Source organism: Eubalaena glacialis, chromosome 15, assembly GCF_028564815.1.
Source record: "Eubalaena glacialis isolate mEubGla1 chromosome 15, mEubGla1.1.hap2.+ XY, whole genome shotgun sequence".
NCBI classification, from domain to species: Eukaryota; Metazoa; Chordata; class Mammalia; order Artiodactyla; family Balaenidae; genus Eubalaena; species Eubalaena glacialis.
In genome coordinates, this window is record NC_083730.1 from 60582985 (window position 1) to 60602081 (window position 19097).

Genomic DNA, 19097 nt, shown 5'->3' on the forward strand with positions numbered 1-19097 from the left:
CTGAGCTGATCTTGACAGGCCAGTTTCGGTTTCAATTTGCATAACAGTCCACAGAACCCTTTAACTTGTCTTAGTGGCCTGGATCTGCCTATGGTCTCCAGGAACTTAAGGTGGGTAACTGCTGAGAGCAAGGTCCCCTTTCACTCCTTGTCAGTTACCACCATCTGTGAGTCTCTCTTCCATTTGGTTTACCTTTGTTTTCGCTCCTCCGTCTCCTCTCCCTGAAAATACGCTCCCCTCGGGGATGGGAGTCGTTGTTCCCCTCCTGATCCCTGGCCCCTAAGGCACCCCCGGGCCACAGCAGACGCTCTGCACGTACCCGCTGGATGAAGAAACGTCAGTGCCGTGAGTGAACGAGCTCAGTGCCTGGGCTGCGGGGACGAGCCGTCCTGCCTGAGTTCGGATCCTCATCCCGCCACTTACCAGCGTGGGTTTTCTTACCACTAAGTGAAAGCTTAATAAGAACAAGGATTTTAGTCTGTTTTCTTAACTGCTGTATCACTGGAGTTTGGGACAGTGCCTTTCTAAGGGTAAATGATGAATAAATGATCCGGCTATGGTCCGGATCCTGAATTCAGGGAAGTACGTGCCGTTCGGGTATTTATAATGCCATAAACCAGCTCTGTTCCGACCTCGCTCTGGGGGAGGAGGAGGGATGGCATGGTGAGCAGAGCAGTGACCCGGGGTCAGAGGGCTCGGGGCTGCCACTAGTGACAGTGTCAATAAGGGACTAAATTCTTGACTTTAACATCCTTATTTCTCTTTTGTAGAAGTTGGACGAGATCACCTTCTGAGTCCTTTCCCACTGTAAAGCTCCAGGATCGTCACACTTGGCTGGAGGTCCCTCAGAGTCCAGCGGGAAGTATGGAGTGGGAGGGGGCTGTCCGGACGGCCGGGGGCTTCCTGTCCAACCACAGTCCTCCACAGACCCCGAGGACCCTGGGTGTCTCGGTGTTTTCATCACTGCTCACTTGATTAAGGGGTTTACTTTAGTTCCGAATAAATAGACAAAGGGCTAAATTTCTATGTTTGGTGCAAAGATGTGTGCTACAGACACAGCTAGAACCAGTCCAACTGCAAGACTTTAAGATCAACAAGTTTTATAAAAATGGAAGAAAGATATGGAATTATTATTTCAATAGTTTCTACTATGTTCCAGGCCCAGTCACACATCTGTATCTATCTGCATCTATACACCTCTGTTCAAAAACCTAAGCCTCGGATATTGTATTCATTTTACAGGTAAAGACATTGAGACTGTTATGGGAAAACAAATGTATGTACCTGAATCAGTCAACTACGATTCACTGAGAACTATAATGCGAACAGTGGTGAAGGAAAAATGCAAGCATAATAAAAACTGCTTCTCACGCCTTAGCAGCCTCCAATCTTTTTGACAAAATAAGGCACGTGTGCAAAACAAGTATCAAAAAGGCTCAAGGAGACACAAAGCGTGGAGCAGACCCAAAGCACAAGGAAGGGGCCTCGCTCTCATCCGATCCACACCCCAGGGCCCAGCAGAGTCCTGGCATCGCGCGGGTGCTCAACATCTATTTGCTTTGTCAAGTACCGGCTAAGTGTCAGGCATTGAACTAGACGTGAAAAATACACAGATGTGTAAAACACCATCTCTAAGGTCAAGAAGCTCACACGGGCTGAACTGCTGTGGAAAGTTTCAAGACAGAGATGAGCCTTGGAGAAGAGAACACGCAGCAGGACTAAAGGAGGCAGGAAGAATGGGAACAAAGGCACCCGCGCAGGCGGAAGAACACGATTGCGGATGGTGACAGGGCGTGAGTGCGAGCCGAGAGGCTTGGCCTCCGAAAGCAGAGAATTTACGTGGGAAGGATCAAGAGCAAAGGCTGATGGGCTCGAGGAAACCTCTTTAAGGACTTGGAAGGTTCATACACGAAACAACCAGCTAATACTGGTTAAATTCTGAGAACGGACCTCATAGAAGGTAATCTGAGTCGTGACAACAAACTAGTTGGCTCATAGCAGAGCAGTTTATTACGAGGATCATTAAGGAACTACTCCACTGCCTGCCATTCTCTGTGATTACCATAATGTTTCCCAGCCATTTTTATTGTCAATGTAGGCCTTTGGGAAGTACGTAAAATTTATAATATGGCAGGCATTAGGAAAAAGAAAGTGAGCTTTATTAGGCATTTTCCTAGGTTTTCTTAATAGCCGTGATTGAATATGACAGCTCTTTTAACTAATGGTCCTGCCGACTGTGTAAATTAGAGGCAGAAGTTGTTATTAAAGAATACCCAGGTGGATGGGGAGGGGGCCTGGAAAAAATGTCCTACACAGGCCCGGGGAAGCCAGCTAACATAATATAGGGCGGTGGGGGGGCAGCTGCATTTCAAGTAATTTTCTTATGATGAAACTGTTTAATGAGTATAATTTTATTCCCTCGTTGCAGATCGAAGCCTTTAGTAGTACGTGTTACAAAGAAACGTGTTCAGGTGGAAGTCTTGCATTATATAGTATACATAAGAATAAACAGTTTGGGGCAAACATGGTTGAGATGCTTCCCCTTCAGTAGTTCTGTTTTCACAAAATAAGAAATAAATGCCTCACAAGATGACCCTGAGAATCCTGAAGAGCAGTAGAAAGTCTAAATATAAACCCAGCCAGGCATTTTCAGAGCCTCCAACTGCTATTCTTTTGCCAGCCTGATGCCGTTGAAAACATGTATAGGAATTTAGGGTCAGGTAGTTCTGGACTCAGACACCACCTTTTCGACTAATTATCTGTGTGGTCCTGCACACTTTGCCTAACCTCTCTGAACCTTCAGGTGCCTACATTATAAAACCAGAGTCAGAATACTTTCCACGCATAGAGTTGTTGTGAGGATGAAATAAAATTCACAAGACCATGTATATGAATTGTTCAGCACAATGCTTTGCGGCACAAGCTAATAAGTGTGTGATATCATTATTAGTATTATTGTTGATAAATCTCTTGTTACTATTATCAGTTTACTGAACTAAGAATATGCTAGATTTAACCAGAAGACCTATGTCCTGGATTAGCTACTAGTAAGAACCTCTACTTCTTCAGCAATAAGTGACAATACTATATATACAACATATATATAGTTGTATATATGTATATACAACATATACAATATAACGACAATAATGTCTGTTTTGCCTAAATCACAAGATTATGGGAAACTTTTAAAGGTAATGTATCTGAAAACTATAAACTGTCAAACAAATTAAGGTATCCACCCTAGAGTACGTTCCCAGATGAAAGATGCTCAAGTGTTAAGGTCATTTGCCTCCATTTAATGCACCATGAATATAATACTAATCATTCTACTAGCACCAAGAAAGGGAATATATTTACAGCATACAGTTTTTCAGTAATGGCGACCTATTGTGAATCCGACTCTTTAAAGTTATATTAACATGCAATCGTACTACTATGAAGATGAATCCTATAAACATTTAGTAGTATATGATCCACTCGAATTCATAACTTGACCCTCTACTAAGAAAATGTGAACATAAATAGACTATTTCCACTACTAAATCATGGAGACTTAAAATTTACTAATAATAACTCCCTCTCCAAAGATTAACATGAGAACAAACATGCTTTTTAAAACTAAACACAAAACTGGGATGCAGTTAAGGAAAATACAAAATTCCCTAAACTTTTGGGCAGCATCTAATTGATTTTGGAAGAAGGTCGAGAGATAATTTTATATTTTGCACTGGAATTGCAAGAAGTCTGGAGATGCTAAGGTGACAGCGTTGCTTGTATAAGAAGTTAGAGCAGGCCTGTCCAGGGCTCGGTGACCATGGATGCACTGGACGCCAGAGGAAATTAAAACCCTGATTTTCACTAATTTCACCCCCTTGTCTATCCTTGGACACGTGCCAACCACAAGTTATTCTTCCTCAGCATGTAGAAGAGGAGAGATGGGATTTCAACATTCTCCTCCACCTGTACATGGTATCTTGTGATTTTAAGAGCAAAGGTTTGGGTTAGAGGAGAGGCAGCCTCAGGAGATTGCCACAAATAAACTGTGAAAAGAGTTGAAATAAATTTTAGCTGCTCGTCATTAGCCTACATATTCTTCCTTGTCGATTTCCTTGTTCTCCTTTTTTTCCTTGAGCTGGAATTCTGGACCGTGAACAGGAGGTCATGGGGATGGAAGCAGGTCAAAGTGAGCACTAATGCCAAGACCACTTGACCCGAACATCGTTTTGCTGTGATGACTGGTTTATAAAAAAAAGAGGACGGGGATTGGAGTGCAAGAATGGCTTTGGTCTTGGGATGTGAAAGAAAAAGGAGGCTTAACAATTCGAGACGTGGACCGTGAGACTCCCCCTCCTCCGCGCAGCCGCTCACACAGCTCTGTGCATTCATGAAACAGGATCTGACAGGATAGGATCATGTGTAATTTTTTTGCTTGGTTATCAGCTAACATTCTCTGCTTTTTCTATCTGTAGTAATTATGCTTATTGGACGCATTTCAGTGCAAAAACCCTTCAAAACGGCAAAGCACACAACAATGTATTGAAAGGTGAGTTAGGGACGGGGGAGCCGTACACCTGTGCTGAAGAGAAAGGCCGGGCTAATCTCCGAGAGAACACGACGGAGTCATCGTTTTTTTAAAGCAGTTCAAAGAGCTGTTTATTCTCTCTGACTTTTGACATTGAGGATGAATGTCTAAACTGTTTACAAGAGAGGCTGAGTTTTTATTTGGGGGGGGAAAGATAACAGAACAAAAAGAGTAACAGCAAATGGATGCACTGGTCTCTGGAATAAACAAGCGCTGTTCCCTGGAAAACAGTTTAAAAAAAGAAAAAAAGAAAAAACTCCCTCAACTAGGAAATGGAAAAGCTGTTCGAGCTCTCAGCCACTTGAAGTTGTAAACGGTGTGGGTGTGAAAAGCAGTAAAGAAAAACTAGACCCCGTACAGTTCCGGCAAGGGCAGTGGGTGTAGAGCAAAGGAGAAAACGCAGGGTAACATGCGGCAGGGGAGCTGCGCGGTACCCGGAGGAAGAGGATGGGGTGCGCGCTGCGGAGGGTGACGGGCGGCCCTGTGCACAGCGACCACGCTCAAAATTAGCTGCTTAACGAAAATGCAACGTCACCGAGATGCTCTACAAGAACAAAATGCACAGTCCAGGATGTAAACTCCACGTGAAAAGTGTGTCCTAGGAGCCAAACTCTCCCAGTGAACAGACCTTGGCAGTAAAGGAGCATCCACGCTGGGACCGAAGGGTGAAAGGGCAGAAAGGGGTTCCTGGAAAGTCTGCCCCCGCAGAGAGGCGCGCACCTTCCTCTCCCACGTGCTGAACGGGAAGGGCAGGGCTGGGCAAGGGCTGGGCGAGGGCTGGGCGTGGGGCCGGGGGTGGGTGATGGTGGTCCGGAGAACCAGCAGCCCCTCCCATACCAGCTCCTCCAAAGTTCAACCTTGAACGCCAGCGCCTTCTGCCTGCAGCGGGGCCTGAAAAACACCCACTTCTCACCTCTGCCGAGCCTTCCATGGCTCCATCTCTGTCTGGTCTCCAATTATTTACTTGTAGTTAGATTCTCCTGTGTTTATAATTCCCAGCTTGGAGGATAAAACTTTTATCTTAAAATGTTATTTATTTACTCATTTAGGTTAAAAAAGAGCAAATAAGGTTGCATCTGTAGCTTCTTAGAAAATGATTATAAGTAAATAAAAATTGAGAACTGATCCTTCAAGTCATAAGTTTACACTTAGGAACAAAAGGATGATGTGCCATCGATAAATCAAAACAGGAGCTATTCAGAGTAAGGAAATCGTATCTGAGGGACTTTTGGATTAAAGATGACAAGTACCAGGTGAGCAAGGGGATCCTGATGGGACCAAGAGGATGCGAACCCTGGGCCACGTGCCCAGAGAGATGCCACCTGTGAGATGACTCTAGAGATACACGGAGTCTTACAGAATTTACACGTGACATTTGCTTTCTGTTGCCTACATATAACAGCTACACTTAGAGGTAAATTCAAATTTTTGAGGGTGAAGTAAGAAAAAATATTTTAAAAATAAATGTCAAGGCTTAGATGAATTCTATGAGCCAGTGAACACAATAATATACAGAATAAAGAAAGATTCTGAAGAAACACAAGAAACTATTATCACCAACAAATTTGTTCTTTTCTGTTCTACACACTTTACTCTCTGGTTCACATTTTCAGAAGTTCCTTACCTGGACTGGCTGTTCACCTTTTCATGTTTTCCATTGAACTTCAAACTACAGAGGTTTTTCGATTTTGAATGTGCGGAGTCTGAGTCCACATTTGCCTGTGTTTGTTCTCGCAGACGATCGTGAAGCGTTGCCTCCTTTTTCAAGTTCATGTCCGAATATGGGCAGCCAAAGGCACTGGTTTGTATAAAAATGAGAGCACAGGCGTCAGTTTAGGGTGATACATCAGGGCTGCACTGTCATTGGAACAGACGTACATCCAATATTGAAAAGCTGAATAGAGACATTCTCCTTTCACTGAACACACTCAGGTTAAGTTTCTTTTCATATTGCCCTTTGCGAAGATCTCAGGTGCCAGACCATAGACACTGGTCAGCAGACGTTACAGGTACAGTCATCAGCAATACGGTTTTCACAATCTAAAAAACTTAAAAATCTAAGGGACTTCCCTGGTGGTCCAGTGGTTAAGACTCCGTGCTTCCAACGCAGAGGGCTCGGGTTCGATCCCTGGTCGGGGAACTAAGATCCCACATGCCGTGAGGCCAAAAAAAAAACTTAAAAATCTAAGAATAACCTAAAGATGTACATCCAATGGAGCAACGAAAATGTCATGTAAACACCTAACTCAGTTTGTATCCTCCAATATTCAAGCCCTAATTTGACTACCTGTATCACAAAATACTATGGGGTAACTAAACATCTTTACCAGTATCAGAGAATATCATGCTTTTACTTCTTATCATTCATGTATCCAGAAATACTGTATCTGGATGACTGCTTCATCCTCCTGAAACCAGCTAGGAAGTTTTGTGTTTGAACGTGAAGGGCCAGTTGTGGGTGAAAGAGGAGAGACCACAGTCAAGGCTGAATCCTGACTCCAGGATGTGTTAGGAGGCTGACAGCAGGCTCAGGGCAGAGGCTCTGGCCCCTGCCACAGGTGATCGGTTGTCTCTGGTAGATTTCTGTGCCCACGTTCCTGTCCCCAGAGGCCCCCAATCTCTGTGCTGCCGGGAACGAGGCAGATGCTGTCAGGGGCCGACCAGGCAGGACGGCGCCCCGCCCACAACCCTGAGGGAGCTGGTCCACCGAGCTCCGGTTCCCCTCCAGTGAAATGGGAAAATCAGGTCCAGCTCCTATGGGCTGTTGTGACCACGAGGAATCACACACACACACACACACACACACACACACTAGTGGTAGCTGCTCTCATTACAACAGTGCTGCCATCCTTTACATTTGGGGAGCACAGACTCAGATGCATCAGTATCTTGGCAGTTGGCTCTTTTTTTAGGAATTCGCTTCCTGCTTACTATAAATTTGCTGGTATACGGTGCATAATAAATCCTTTCTGATACGTGAAAGTTTGCTTTTGCTATTTTAAAGTCATGATAAAATCAGGGAGCAATGCAGTTTCCCTCTGTTTTACAGTAGACTGAGTTTTCCAGGGAGCACTTATACACAGTCTAACCTCAGAGGACTTTAGTACCAACCTGTATCTAGAACGGGCCTTCTGGAATTTGGGATGGGGTGGTTCTGATAACACCAGCCTCGCCCAACATGCCAGGGTGGACCTGTACTTTGCCAGACAGGGGCGCCCCTGTGGATGCATGTTCTGTAGTTAATATTAATTGGCACTATTTCTTAGTTTATTCCGTTATTGATTCAACAACCCACTAACTGAGCATGTGCTACATGCTAAGCACTCTGGAGAATATAAATCTAGTGAAGAAGTTGGGATATGTACCAATAAATACAATTTATAATAAGAACAAAAGCTACCCCTATTGAGTGTTTACATGGACCCATTGCAATACAAGGTGTTTTCCATATATCATCTCTAATACTTAGTACTAAATACCCAAAGATGGTATTGACATTTTTTTTTCTAGGTAAGAAAACAGGCTCACACAGGATAAGCAATTTCCCAAAGTTACCTGGCACCTTCTTGGGAAACCCCAAAATAAATCACTTAATTATGAGCATCAATCACGTGGGCAGAAGTGGGAAAATATTTTTAGCACCATCAAAAAAAAAGGAACGTAATTTTTGTGCAAAGTGTAGCCAAGGCAAGCATTCACAGGGAAAGCAGTACAGGGTTTGCCACGGTTAATGTCTAGGGGAAAATGAGTCAGCCCATGCTGGGTCCTGTGTGAGAAGTGCAGAGGTGATAAAGCAGTTTCCAGCAGGACCAACTGGTTTAGGCTGCAGCATATGAGATTTAAGGGAGATTTTTAGAAAGAACTTTCCGCAGATGAAAATTGAAAGGCATTAGGCTAACCTAAGGGAGATGAGGAAATGTTTATTTTAAGCACAGCTGAGTTTTCATGAAGACACTATCACTCAGAAGCTTTGCTATCCATCTAATACATACCCCCAATTTGAGATTTTTTAATGATCATTACAGTCATGAATTTTCTAAATTTCATATAATTACCCCACATGACTAGTGCTGCAAGACACTCATGCTGTCTCTTCCTCAGGCTTATCTATCCAGTATTGTAGAAGCTACCATTCATCCTCTTGCTCAGTACTTGCTTAAGTTGAGAGAAATTTTGTTTCCCTCAATCTTCATTCATTAATCAATCCTTTTACTCATTTAAACATTCATTTATTTCCTAATCCCATTCTAGCTCTTCTTTGTCTCTCGGGTACTCAGGCATGCAAAACTAAATGCAATGCCTCGGAGCATCATTAGAATGGAATATTTCTCGATTGTGAGAGGCGACGCATATGAGAAAGTATCTCAGGATTATACAGATCAGAAAAAAGCATGAAGTTCAAAAGAATATACTGGGTTGGCTAAAAAGTTCGTTCCGGTTTTTCCGTAACATCCAAAACGAACTTTTTGGCCAACCCGATATTAAATGACAAAAACATATTTTGCAGAAGATGCTGGTGAAGAACCTGAAAGAAGATAATGATGGGAGACAAAGGAAGGTACGAAAGGAGCGGGATGAGGGGGCTTTCGGTTGCATTGTCTGCACCATTTTCAACCTGGGCTCTGCTGTGAACAAGCTTCTGGATTGCAACACTGTGCTTACTTGCATTCAATGCAGAGAACTATTTATGTTAAAGAGATGACATCCCAAATGTCAGCCTGCCCTCCTGCACATGCAGACCCTTACTCATGCGTGTGTGTGTGTGTGTGTGTGCGTTTGGAAGAACATACATGACTGCATAAATCTGTACACATAGGAAAAATCTGATTGAAGTGGTTGTCCTAGGTGTGATACAACTACTTAACGCTTACTTTTGATTTAGCCAAATACTGGGGGAAAAGGTTCTGAAGACACAGTCTTTTTAGAAAATTGCTGACATAAGCTGAAACTTCTATGACTTAAGGCTCTATTGGTCAAGGTAAAATGATAGCTTCTGACGGATAGGGAAGTGGCATATTCAAATTTAAGCTCATAACGGACCAAGATAAGGAGGCATGAAAACTGCAGGCCAGGAGGGAAGGCCTGAGCAGGCGTCCTGGGGGAGGCGGGGCTCTTCTGATCGAGCAGACCAGCTCCCCATCCCTCCTTAATTCAACATGTGTTTGCTGTTGGCAGGAAAAGAAGGAAGAGATAGCAGGAACTATATAGTTTTTAAAAGTCAGAGACAGTAGAATATTGGGAATTTTATACAGTTCAACCAAATAATTTATAAAATATGTCAGGCCCAAGTTCATCAGCAAGACAGATGAATAGACGGTGAATGCTAAATAAGCAAAAAACTGCTAGGCAGCTGCAAACTTTAAAAGAGATTTTTGGAGAGAGCTAAAAACTGAGATCCTAGTAGCCCTCTTCATAAATAGAAGGAAACATAAAAATGGCTGCCATTAAAAATACTGGTTTTGCTTTTCAGAATACTTAAGTAGAATTTTTAACATCTGAGGAGAAATAGAAAAATAAAACTGTATCAGTATATATTTTTTTCCTTAAAAACTGTCGTGCACTCCTCTTAGGAGCAGCGTCCTTGGCTGCTCCCCTGCTGGTTGTAATGGGGCAGGGGGCCGGGAGGGGGCGCTGGAGCAGCCGGCACTGAATCACAGCAGGTGGTGTCACGCCCGGGAGGGTCCTCTGCCTCTGAATTCTTCTTCCTTCCACAGCAGGGGCACCTGATTCCACAGGTCGGTGCAGTTTCCTCATATTCTCAGGACCAGTCCTGATCCGAGGGACAGAGGCCCTACGTTCCTACTTGGTTCTTGCCGGGCCATCTCCCATTAGGAGGCCCTCTGCCTCCTAATCCCAACCTAGGCAGCCAGGTCCCCCTGCTTCCCCGATACCAGCTGGCCAGTCGCCTATGTGCTTCTCCCCCTGAATTATTCTCTCCTACTGTGCTTTCTTTACCCACTGGCTGGGATCCCACCTTCGTTTTGGATTCTTCCCGTGCAGCTCCAATTCCAAGAGTCTAGATAGCACCTGCTGATTTCCAAACCCCTTGGACTGCAGGTTCTGCTCATCCAACCATATGATCATATCTTGTATCAACAATGTTTTCATCTTCTCATACCCAAGCAGCAAGTGTGGTTCCTGCTTGCCTCTGACTACCTTGTTTTGCTGAAAATAATGGGCCATGATCTGTCAAATCCTGGGAGATGGACAGTCTGGACCACGAGGTTATAACTAAGCTGTCACCACACACCTAATTGGTAGCTTCCCAACCCCTGTGCAGCTACGCCCTCAGGGTGGCCAGAGGGGCCTCAGGCACCAGAGTCCTTCCAGCCAGAGTGGCCTCCTCCAGACTCTGAATTCCCTCCCTTCCCAAGTACTGATTAGCATTTTCTCTCTGTGACATGACGTTATAAGGGTAGGGAGGCATTACAAATTTAAGAAAAATGGCAAAGATGAAAGAGCCCCTTGGGTGCTGTACTTCAAAACATAAATAAAAACACAGAGGTCAGCAATATTTCAGGAAGAGTGTCAGGTCGTTGACAACTTTTTGCTGATCCAGAAACGTGAAGTCATCCAAAAAAGGCAAGGAGCTCCCAGGAGGAGCCCTGATCTAGGAATATGCCCTCACGTAGCCCAGGAATTAGGGATGTAGTTAAACTGTAAAGAGTTCTCTAATGCAACTAAGCTACCCCTCTGGGAAGCCCACTGCCTTTTGTATTTTAGTCTCAATTATTTTATTATCCAGTTATATTCTTTTCTTTCTAAGACCTAGAGAAGACAACATATCTGAGCTGGGAGGTTACACGCTAAAGTCTCTTTGCTTAGGTTCAAAAGATAAGAATTTACTTGTTGGAGTGAGTGGGGGCCTCGTATTGGGAAGCGCTCCCGGAAGAGACTGTCTGAGGGGTTGGCCTCCCACAGCAAAGGCGGCAGGAAAGTCCTGGACGCTGCCCCTGCCAGAGGGTAAGGGGCTGAGACTCTCAGAGAAGGGGGTAAGCCAGGAAACGGGAGGGAGCGAGATAAGTAAACGCTGCCTGCCTTGCAGCCTGGCCTTGGGCCCTGATGATACCAAGATCCCCAGCCCGCTGGCAGGTCCTACATCCTACCTGTCGCGTTAAGAGCAGCACCCACCTCCCACCCATGATGTTCCCTGGTGAACAGAAGACCATTTGTCCTCACTGCCATTTAACTTTAATATGTGGGTAGCTTAAACTTACATAGTATGTTAAATGAATATCTTTTATTTTTAAGAAAATATTGATTTCTTGGCCAATGGTATTGAAAGGCATGATAAACACTGAAATGCAGGTTACTGAAATTATAGAATATCTGTAATACTTTCTATGGAAACTTTTAAAAGCTAACATAGGACTTAAACTGTTACCGATTTTACTTCTATGAGGATTGTGAGCAAGTATAAATGAGATACATATATATATACAGAGAGAGAGAGAGAGAGAGAGAGAGAGAGAGAGACCAGGGATATAGACCAGGAAGGTTCCAAGAATACGTTATAATATCTACTGAGGATATAATGCAATTTCTATTACATTGTTCTCAAATACAGAGATGAGCAAAACCCAACTGGTATATGTAAGATTCTAAGGTCTCAGAGTCAATTCTCTTCAAATTCCTGAGGCTTTAAAATGTGTTTACCTGACCCCCCCCCCCCAAAAAAAAGAAAAAAGTGAGTTTACCCAAGATATATTAAAGTGAGTTTACCCAAGATATATTACAGGTAAACTTTCTAACTTTTGTCCATAAAATAGCTGATATTGTCACTTGTCATTAAAAATACTAGAAAATTTAATGCACACAGTAAGAAAAATGTATGAATATTAAGAACAAAAGTTTCATAAGTAGAGTTAAAAGAAGTCTACATCTATATAACTCAGACTTCAAAGAGGTGGATGAAACAAATTTGACTCTAAAAATACTTTTCCGATTGACATATACACACTACTATATATAAAATAGATAACTAATAAGGACCTACTATATAGCACAGGGAACTCTACTCAATACTCTGTTGACCTATATGGGAAAAGAATCTAAAAAAGAGTGGATATATGTATATGTATAACGGATTCACTTTGCTGTACACCTGAAACTAACACAACATTGTAAATCAACTATACTCCAATAAAAATTTAAAATAAAAAATAAATAAATAAAAATACTTTTCTCTGGGGTAATTCAGCCTGTAAAATCATCCTATATACTATAAACTTGCTAACATGGCCAATTAGGAAGTTAGAAGAGAATTACTACTCAGGTTAGGCATTGAAAAGCACAGATATAAGAACTAGAAAACTGTATTAAAGCTACTAGTACCAGAGGCTTGTTTTTCATTTCCTCATCTATAAAATGGTGACAGTACAGGGATTTTTGTGAAAACTAAATGAGACAATCTAGGCAAGGTCCTGGTATAGTGACTGGCACAAATTAAATACTCATGAGTTTTTAATTTTAAAAAAGTCATTCTGATACAAAATATAATACTAATGATCCATTTTATTTGTGGTTATTATATTTTTCATTCTAAAATTTCTATTTATCTATTTCTCGCTCTACTTCTGTTAATATTTGCTTTATAAATTCAGGTTCTCTAATGGTGACTCCATATATATGTACAATTGTTATATCTTCTTGATAAATTGATTCCTTTATCATTACATGATGACCTTTGTCTCTCACAACAGTTTTGGACTGAAAGTCTATTTTATCTGACATAAGTATAACACCTCTGCTCTCTTTTGATAACCATTTTCATGGAATATCTTCTTCCATCCCTCCACTTTCAGCTTATGTGTGTCCTTAAAGCTGAAGTGAGTCTCTTGTAGGCAGCATATATTTGGAGCCTGTTTTATTATCTATTCAGTCACTCTATGTCTTTTGATTGGATAATTTAATCCATTTACATTTAAAGTAATTATTGATAGGAAAGGACTTATTAATGCCTTGTTAATTGTTTTCTGAAGGTTTTATATTTTCTTTGTTACTTTCTTCCTCTCTTGTTGTCTGCCTTTGCAATTTGACGATTTTTTCCCCCCCGTGGTACGCTTTGATTACTTTATCTTTTTGTATCTACTACAGGTTTTTCTTTGTGATTACCATGAGGCTTACATAAAATATCATAAAGTTATAGCAGCCTATTTTAAGCAGATAACAACTTAACTTCCATTGCATATAAAAACTATACTTTTACTTCTCCTCTCACTTTTCATGTTACTGATGTCACAATCTACATCTTTTTATACTGTGTATCCATAACAAGTTTCTGTAGCTACAGTTATTGTTCACATCAGTGTGAACTGAATAAACCTGGGCTATCTTGTGCCTAAGCAGCATATCAGTTTCTAACGAAATAAGTCATAAAACTGTTCAAGCATACAACTTAAAAAAAAAGACCTGAATATCTCAATCATCACAGAACTTGCTCTCAATTTCTCATCCTCCTACCTTAATCAATGTCCCCCAGGTCAGCCCACGTGGGCTCCTCTCTTTCCAGTCTCCCTATTTAGCTATCCCAGATTGAAGCTTTCCTCCTAGGAGCTGCTTCTGTCCTTACAGAAAAAAACATCTGGCCCTTTTTGCTTCCTGGCATCTCTACTCATCATCCAGATGAAACAACAAAGGCCCAACTGCAGAGGTGGAAAACCAGCCCCCTCCTGGAGAGGACTTAGCCCCCATCACAACTTAGCCTACTGGGATCCTGGTATGGTATTTGGAATATTCACAGATTTTAAACTGATAAAGACTAGAGTACATCCCAAGGTTATGAACCCTGTTGGTGTATACAGAAATAGATAAAAATTAAATGCAATCTACACTTATTTTTGTTTCATTAGAGATATGAGCTCAGTCATTTCATTAATGTCAGTTCTAATACCAAAAAGTCAGATCCAACATATGACATTTACTTGGTATGCATTAGGAGATACCCTTTAATTGAGTGTGTGCAAAAATGTTATCTGAACTGTTCTGTTGTAGGTAATATTTTCAGTAAACTACACAGGGAAGGAAAAATGCATCAAGAGTGAAGGTTAAAGTGTGTGTGTCTGTCTCTTTCCTCTAAAGTACTTTAGTGTATTGTTACTAGAAACTTCCAAGGTATAAACTATTCTCAAGGAATATGATCGTATACTAAATAGCACACTAATGGCCTTTACAATTTTATGCTGTAACCAGCTTAATGTACTAAGTAATTTGTATAATCTATACATGGAGAAGATCTGATAGACAGAATCTACTGTTTAAAATTTCTAACAGAATATTATCAACATAGTTAACATTAAGCAGTAAATTAAATAGTAAAGTGATGAATATGCTACATTATTAATTCAATCAAAACAATTTCAAGTGATAAGTGTATGTTTCCATTATTACGATGAGTGTTTCTGTTACTATCAGTTGTTTTTACCCTTTTAATTTTAATATTTTGGTTAAGTGGTATGAACATGTCAATATTATTTTTTTATAGCTTAAACTGTCAAATGCATTTTAACTTGGAATATTCTGGTTTGAAATACATTTAATTTCTGCAAAGGTCTTGAAAGCGTTTTTTCTCTTTTTATAAATATGCATTGTTTTAAAACAAAATTTCTCTTAGAAGTGAAAGTCTTTTTCAGGACAGTTGTCTGAGGAGCACCTGGAGAACAGTTCAACTCAAAAATGCTCCAAGCATAATTTAAAAAAATTATCCATAAGTTAAAGGTGTATATTTTGGCTATGGATCATAATGAAATAATCCCATCTTTTGGATGGCTTTAAATTCAATTTAAGTGCAATTGTAAAAGTTATCTGGGTATGCGTGAAGATATGTTTACATATGTGTATATTTACATATACCCACATGCATCTAACGCATATGTTAAATGCTAATATTGACTCAGTATCAACAGGGCATTCACATGTTGTCTTGAGATGGTCTCAAGTCACAATTCAGTCAACTTGACAAACCTATGAGCTAAGTTTAGGAGTGTAGTCTGTGTGATGGAAAAGGAAAACCAAACTAGCCCACATCAGAGAACAAAGCATCCTTCGACCTAAGTCCTCCAAACTCTAACAGATACAAGAGGATTTGCCAGAGCCCTGCTGCCCCTCCCTCCCCTGTAAGCGATGCATTAAGGAGTCTTTTGGAGAATTACAGAGCATACATTTTGGATCACTATTTTAAGAGGTGACCTTTTATCATTCCACAGTCTGCAAATAAAACCTCTTCTGTAGGTTCAAATACATATAGGCAGGCTCCATATTGAAGATATTGTCAATTCTCTTCCCCCTAAATTAGTTAACACACCAAAGGCAAACGTCTACTGTAATTTAATGTGTGTAAAGCAATATCATCCTAATTAGAAATAAGAACCAACATTAGGAATCTCACTAAATCTTGAAGGGAGCTGTTTAAAAACTTGTGTTTTTTTATTTAAATAAACAACATTGAGATATTAAAGATTGGGGGCATCCATGTAACCGTGGATAAAGATGAACCTTATTTCTTTCAAGAAAATATGATTCAATACTACTTTTTCTGCCATAAGCTATTCTGAAATACTGTTTGAGTAATTTGTTTCAACTATTAGTTAGTGAGAATCAACATGTAGAATATTTTACATTAGATGACCAGACTAATCTAAACTAGATACATAAATTTTTTACTTCTATAAATTTAGGCAGTAAAATTATTTAAAAATTTAAAGAGAGGATGCCATCAAAACACAACTTGATTAGTCTAATAATCATAATAATATCTATAACAGACTATAGTTCTAGTTTTTACTCTGTGTTATACCCTGATTTAAGCTCTCTTTACATGTTAACTCTTTCAAGTCTCACAATATACCGCAAAATAGGTACTATTATTATCTGCATTTTATAGATGAAGAAACTGAGGCACAGAGAGGTGAAGTAAGTCATGCAAGGCCACAGAGCTAGGGAGTTGTAGAGATGGGGTTGAAACCCAGGCAGCCTCATGCCAGATCTAGGCTTTGAAATACTATGCCAGACTGCCTCTGGGATTAGACTTTTCTTTTATTTATTTATTTATTTAGGGCTGTGTTGGGTCTTTGTTGCTGCATGTGGGCTTTCTCTAGTTGCGGTGAGCGTGGGCTACTCTTCGTTGCGGTGCGCGGGCTTCTCATTGCAGTGGCTTCTCTTGTTGTGGAGCACGGGCTCTAGGTGTGCGGGCTCAGTAGTTGTGGCTCGCGGGCTCTAGAGTGCAGGCTCAGTAGTTGTGGTGCACAAGCTTAGCTCCTCCGCGACATGTGGGATCTTCCTGGACCAGGGCTCGAACCTGTGTCTCCTGCATTGGCAGGTGGATTCTTAACCACTGAGCCACCAGGGAAGTCCCTAGACTTTTCTTTGAATACATGAAACACAAATAAAAATGATGGAATACCTGACATCACCTTGTACGTGGTGGGCACTTTGCCAAATGGATATTGATGATGTTAATAAATTTATATAACATCTTTGGCACTGTTGATTATACAAAAAGAAAAAGTAGGGAAATGAGAACACTTTGAGAGAATTTAAGCTGTTTATTTTTTTTTTTTCAATTTCATTCCAAAATTTACTGAGTCGCTGCAAGAATAGAACATGTGGTAAGAAAGGAATTCTTTAGAAACAAAGACACATTCTCTGCATGGAATAAAATGTAACGTGAAGAACTGGCCATCTGGATAATTTTTTATTGGGACAAGCTGTAATTTATAAAATCATGAGAAAGGAGAAGAAAATAGAGAAGAGACAGGCTTGATTTTCTGCCAGAAAAAGATTTTGAATTCCATCCTAGCATGTTTTTAAATGAGAATTTAAATATTCATACCCACATACACACAAACATTCCATCTACACAGGCAAATAAAACATTACACCTAACCCGGCTACACAAGAGTCCAAGCAGCCCCCTGTGTGCCTGGAGGCCGGGAGTACGAGGCAGAGCTGCAGCCGCTTCATTCCATTCATGAACACTGACCGGACGCCACTGTGTGCACAGCTCTATACTAGCCGTTACGGAACCCAGAGTACTGTAAAGCGCCTACCCCAAGGGACTTTGACCTGAGGGTCAAAAACAAATGAATTAAAAATCTAAAACGCAGGGGCTTCCCTGGTGGCGCAGTTGTTGAGAGTCTGCCTGCCAATGCAGGGGACACGGGTTCGAGCCCTGGTCTGGAAAGATCCCACATGCCGCGGAGCAACTGGGCCCGTGAGCCACAACTACTGAGCCTGCGCGTCTGGAGCTTGTGCTCCGTAACAAGAGAGGCCGTGATAGTGAGAGGCCCCCGTGTACCGCGATGAAGAGTGGCCCCCGCTCGCCGCAACTAGAGGAAGCCCTCGCACAGAAGCGAAGACCCAACACACCCAAAAATAAAAAATCAATCAATCAATCAATCAATTTATTAAAAAAAAAAAAAAATCTAAAACGCAAAAGCAGTGGCTATTATATTGTGGTTTATTGTTATTATGCACAGTACATGTTTAATACTGCTATAACCATAACAACAGGAATATATACTTCTTAAACATTTAATATGTATCCAGGCATGATAAGTGCATATCGCATTATATGCATTATTTCATTAAATAAATAAAATCTGGGGAGGGAATGTTTTCATAAAATTGTTTTTGCTGTTGCTGCTGTTGTTTATTAATTTAGGACCAAGGAGGGCACAGGGGCTAGGTTCTTGAAATAGGACTGGCCTCCATCAGTCCCAAGCGTGGAGACAGAGATGCACGATCCCGGGAGGAGACCAACTGGGCTGGGAAGCAGAGCTGTGGAGACACTTCCTCACCATATGGGGGCCCCAAGAGTTTCAGCTGCCTGGAGATGCGGGAGGTTCTTGAACTGGGAAAGAAAGGTCAAAGGTCGGGAAGGTTATCCTGGCAGCTCTGGCCGAGAGGGCCAGCCTCAGGGATGGGGGGTGAGGGGGGCGGGATGTGAAGAGCAAGCAGGAGGAGCTGGTTCTGACTCATATTGTAGAAAAATAGCCAGTGGGGCCCGGACACTTATTTAATCTGGGAGTCAAACACTGAAACATAAATGTCTGAGTGTGATGGTACAGGTGGGACTAAGATAATGTCCTCTGTTGCTAACATTTTAAACCGCAGGACTGAGGGATCCTTCTGGACTCATTCTGCAGGTGAGCAGAGACAGACAGCCTCTCCGAGTGAGAAGGCCAACACACACCGGGACTTCGGGGGTCTTCCGCTTTGAGCTGGAGGCCTTGGCCCTCCCGCCTTGCCCCCGCTAAGCCAGATACCGCAGGAGCAGTCCGAGTGGTCCGTAGCCTCCAGCTGCAGCAGGCTGGGGACAGATTTCCTAACAGCCTTACGGTGGGGTGAGCATGTGTGATTTCCTGCTGAAGAGCATCCTTCACACAAGGGAGACACGGCTGGTGAGGCCGGGGGGCGGGGGGGGGGGAGGAGGGGAGGGGTCCAGGCAGGAGGTGGGGCTCTGGCATGGCCCTGAGGGTGATAGTATTTGAAAAGGCCGAAAAAATGTTCTTTT

General features: G+C 41.9%; 1 protein-coding gene across 1 annotated transcript in view; it reads right to left on the reverse strand.

The window, feature by feature from the left end:
- Window positions 1-19097, reverse strand: part of L3MBTL4 (L3MBTL histone methyl-lysine binding protein 4) — a 308220-nt gene that overhangs the window by 90873 nt on the left and 198250 nt on the right. Inside the window, exon 14 of the mRNA XM_061169140.1 lies at window positions 6210-6383. Within this exon, the coding sequence (XP_061025123.1) occupies window positions 6210-6383 (174 nt within the window). The remainder of the gene's footprint in view (window positions 1-6209; window positions 6384-19097) is intronic.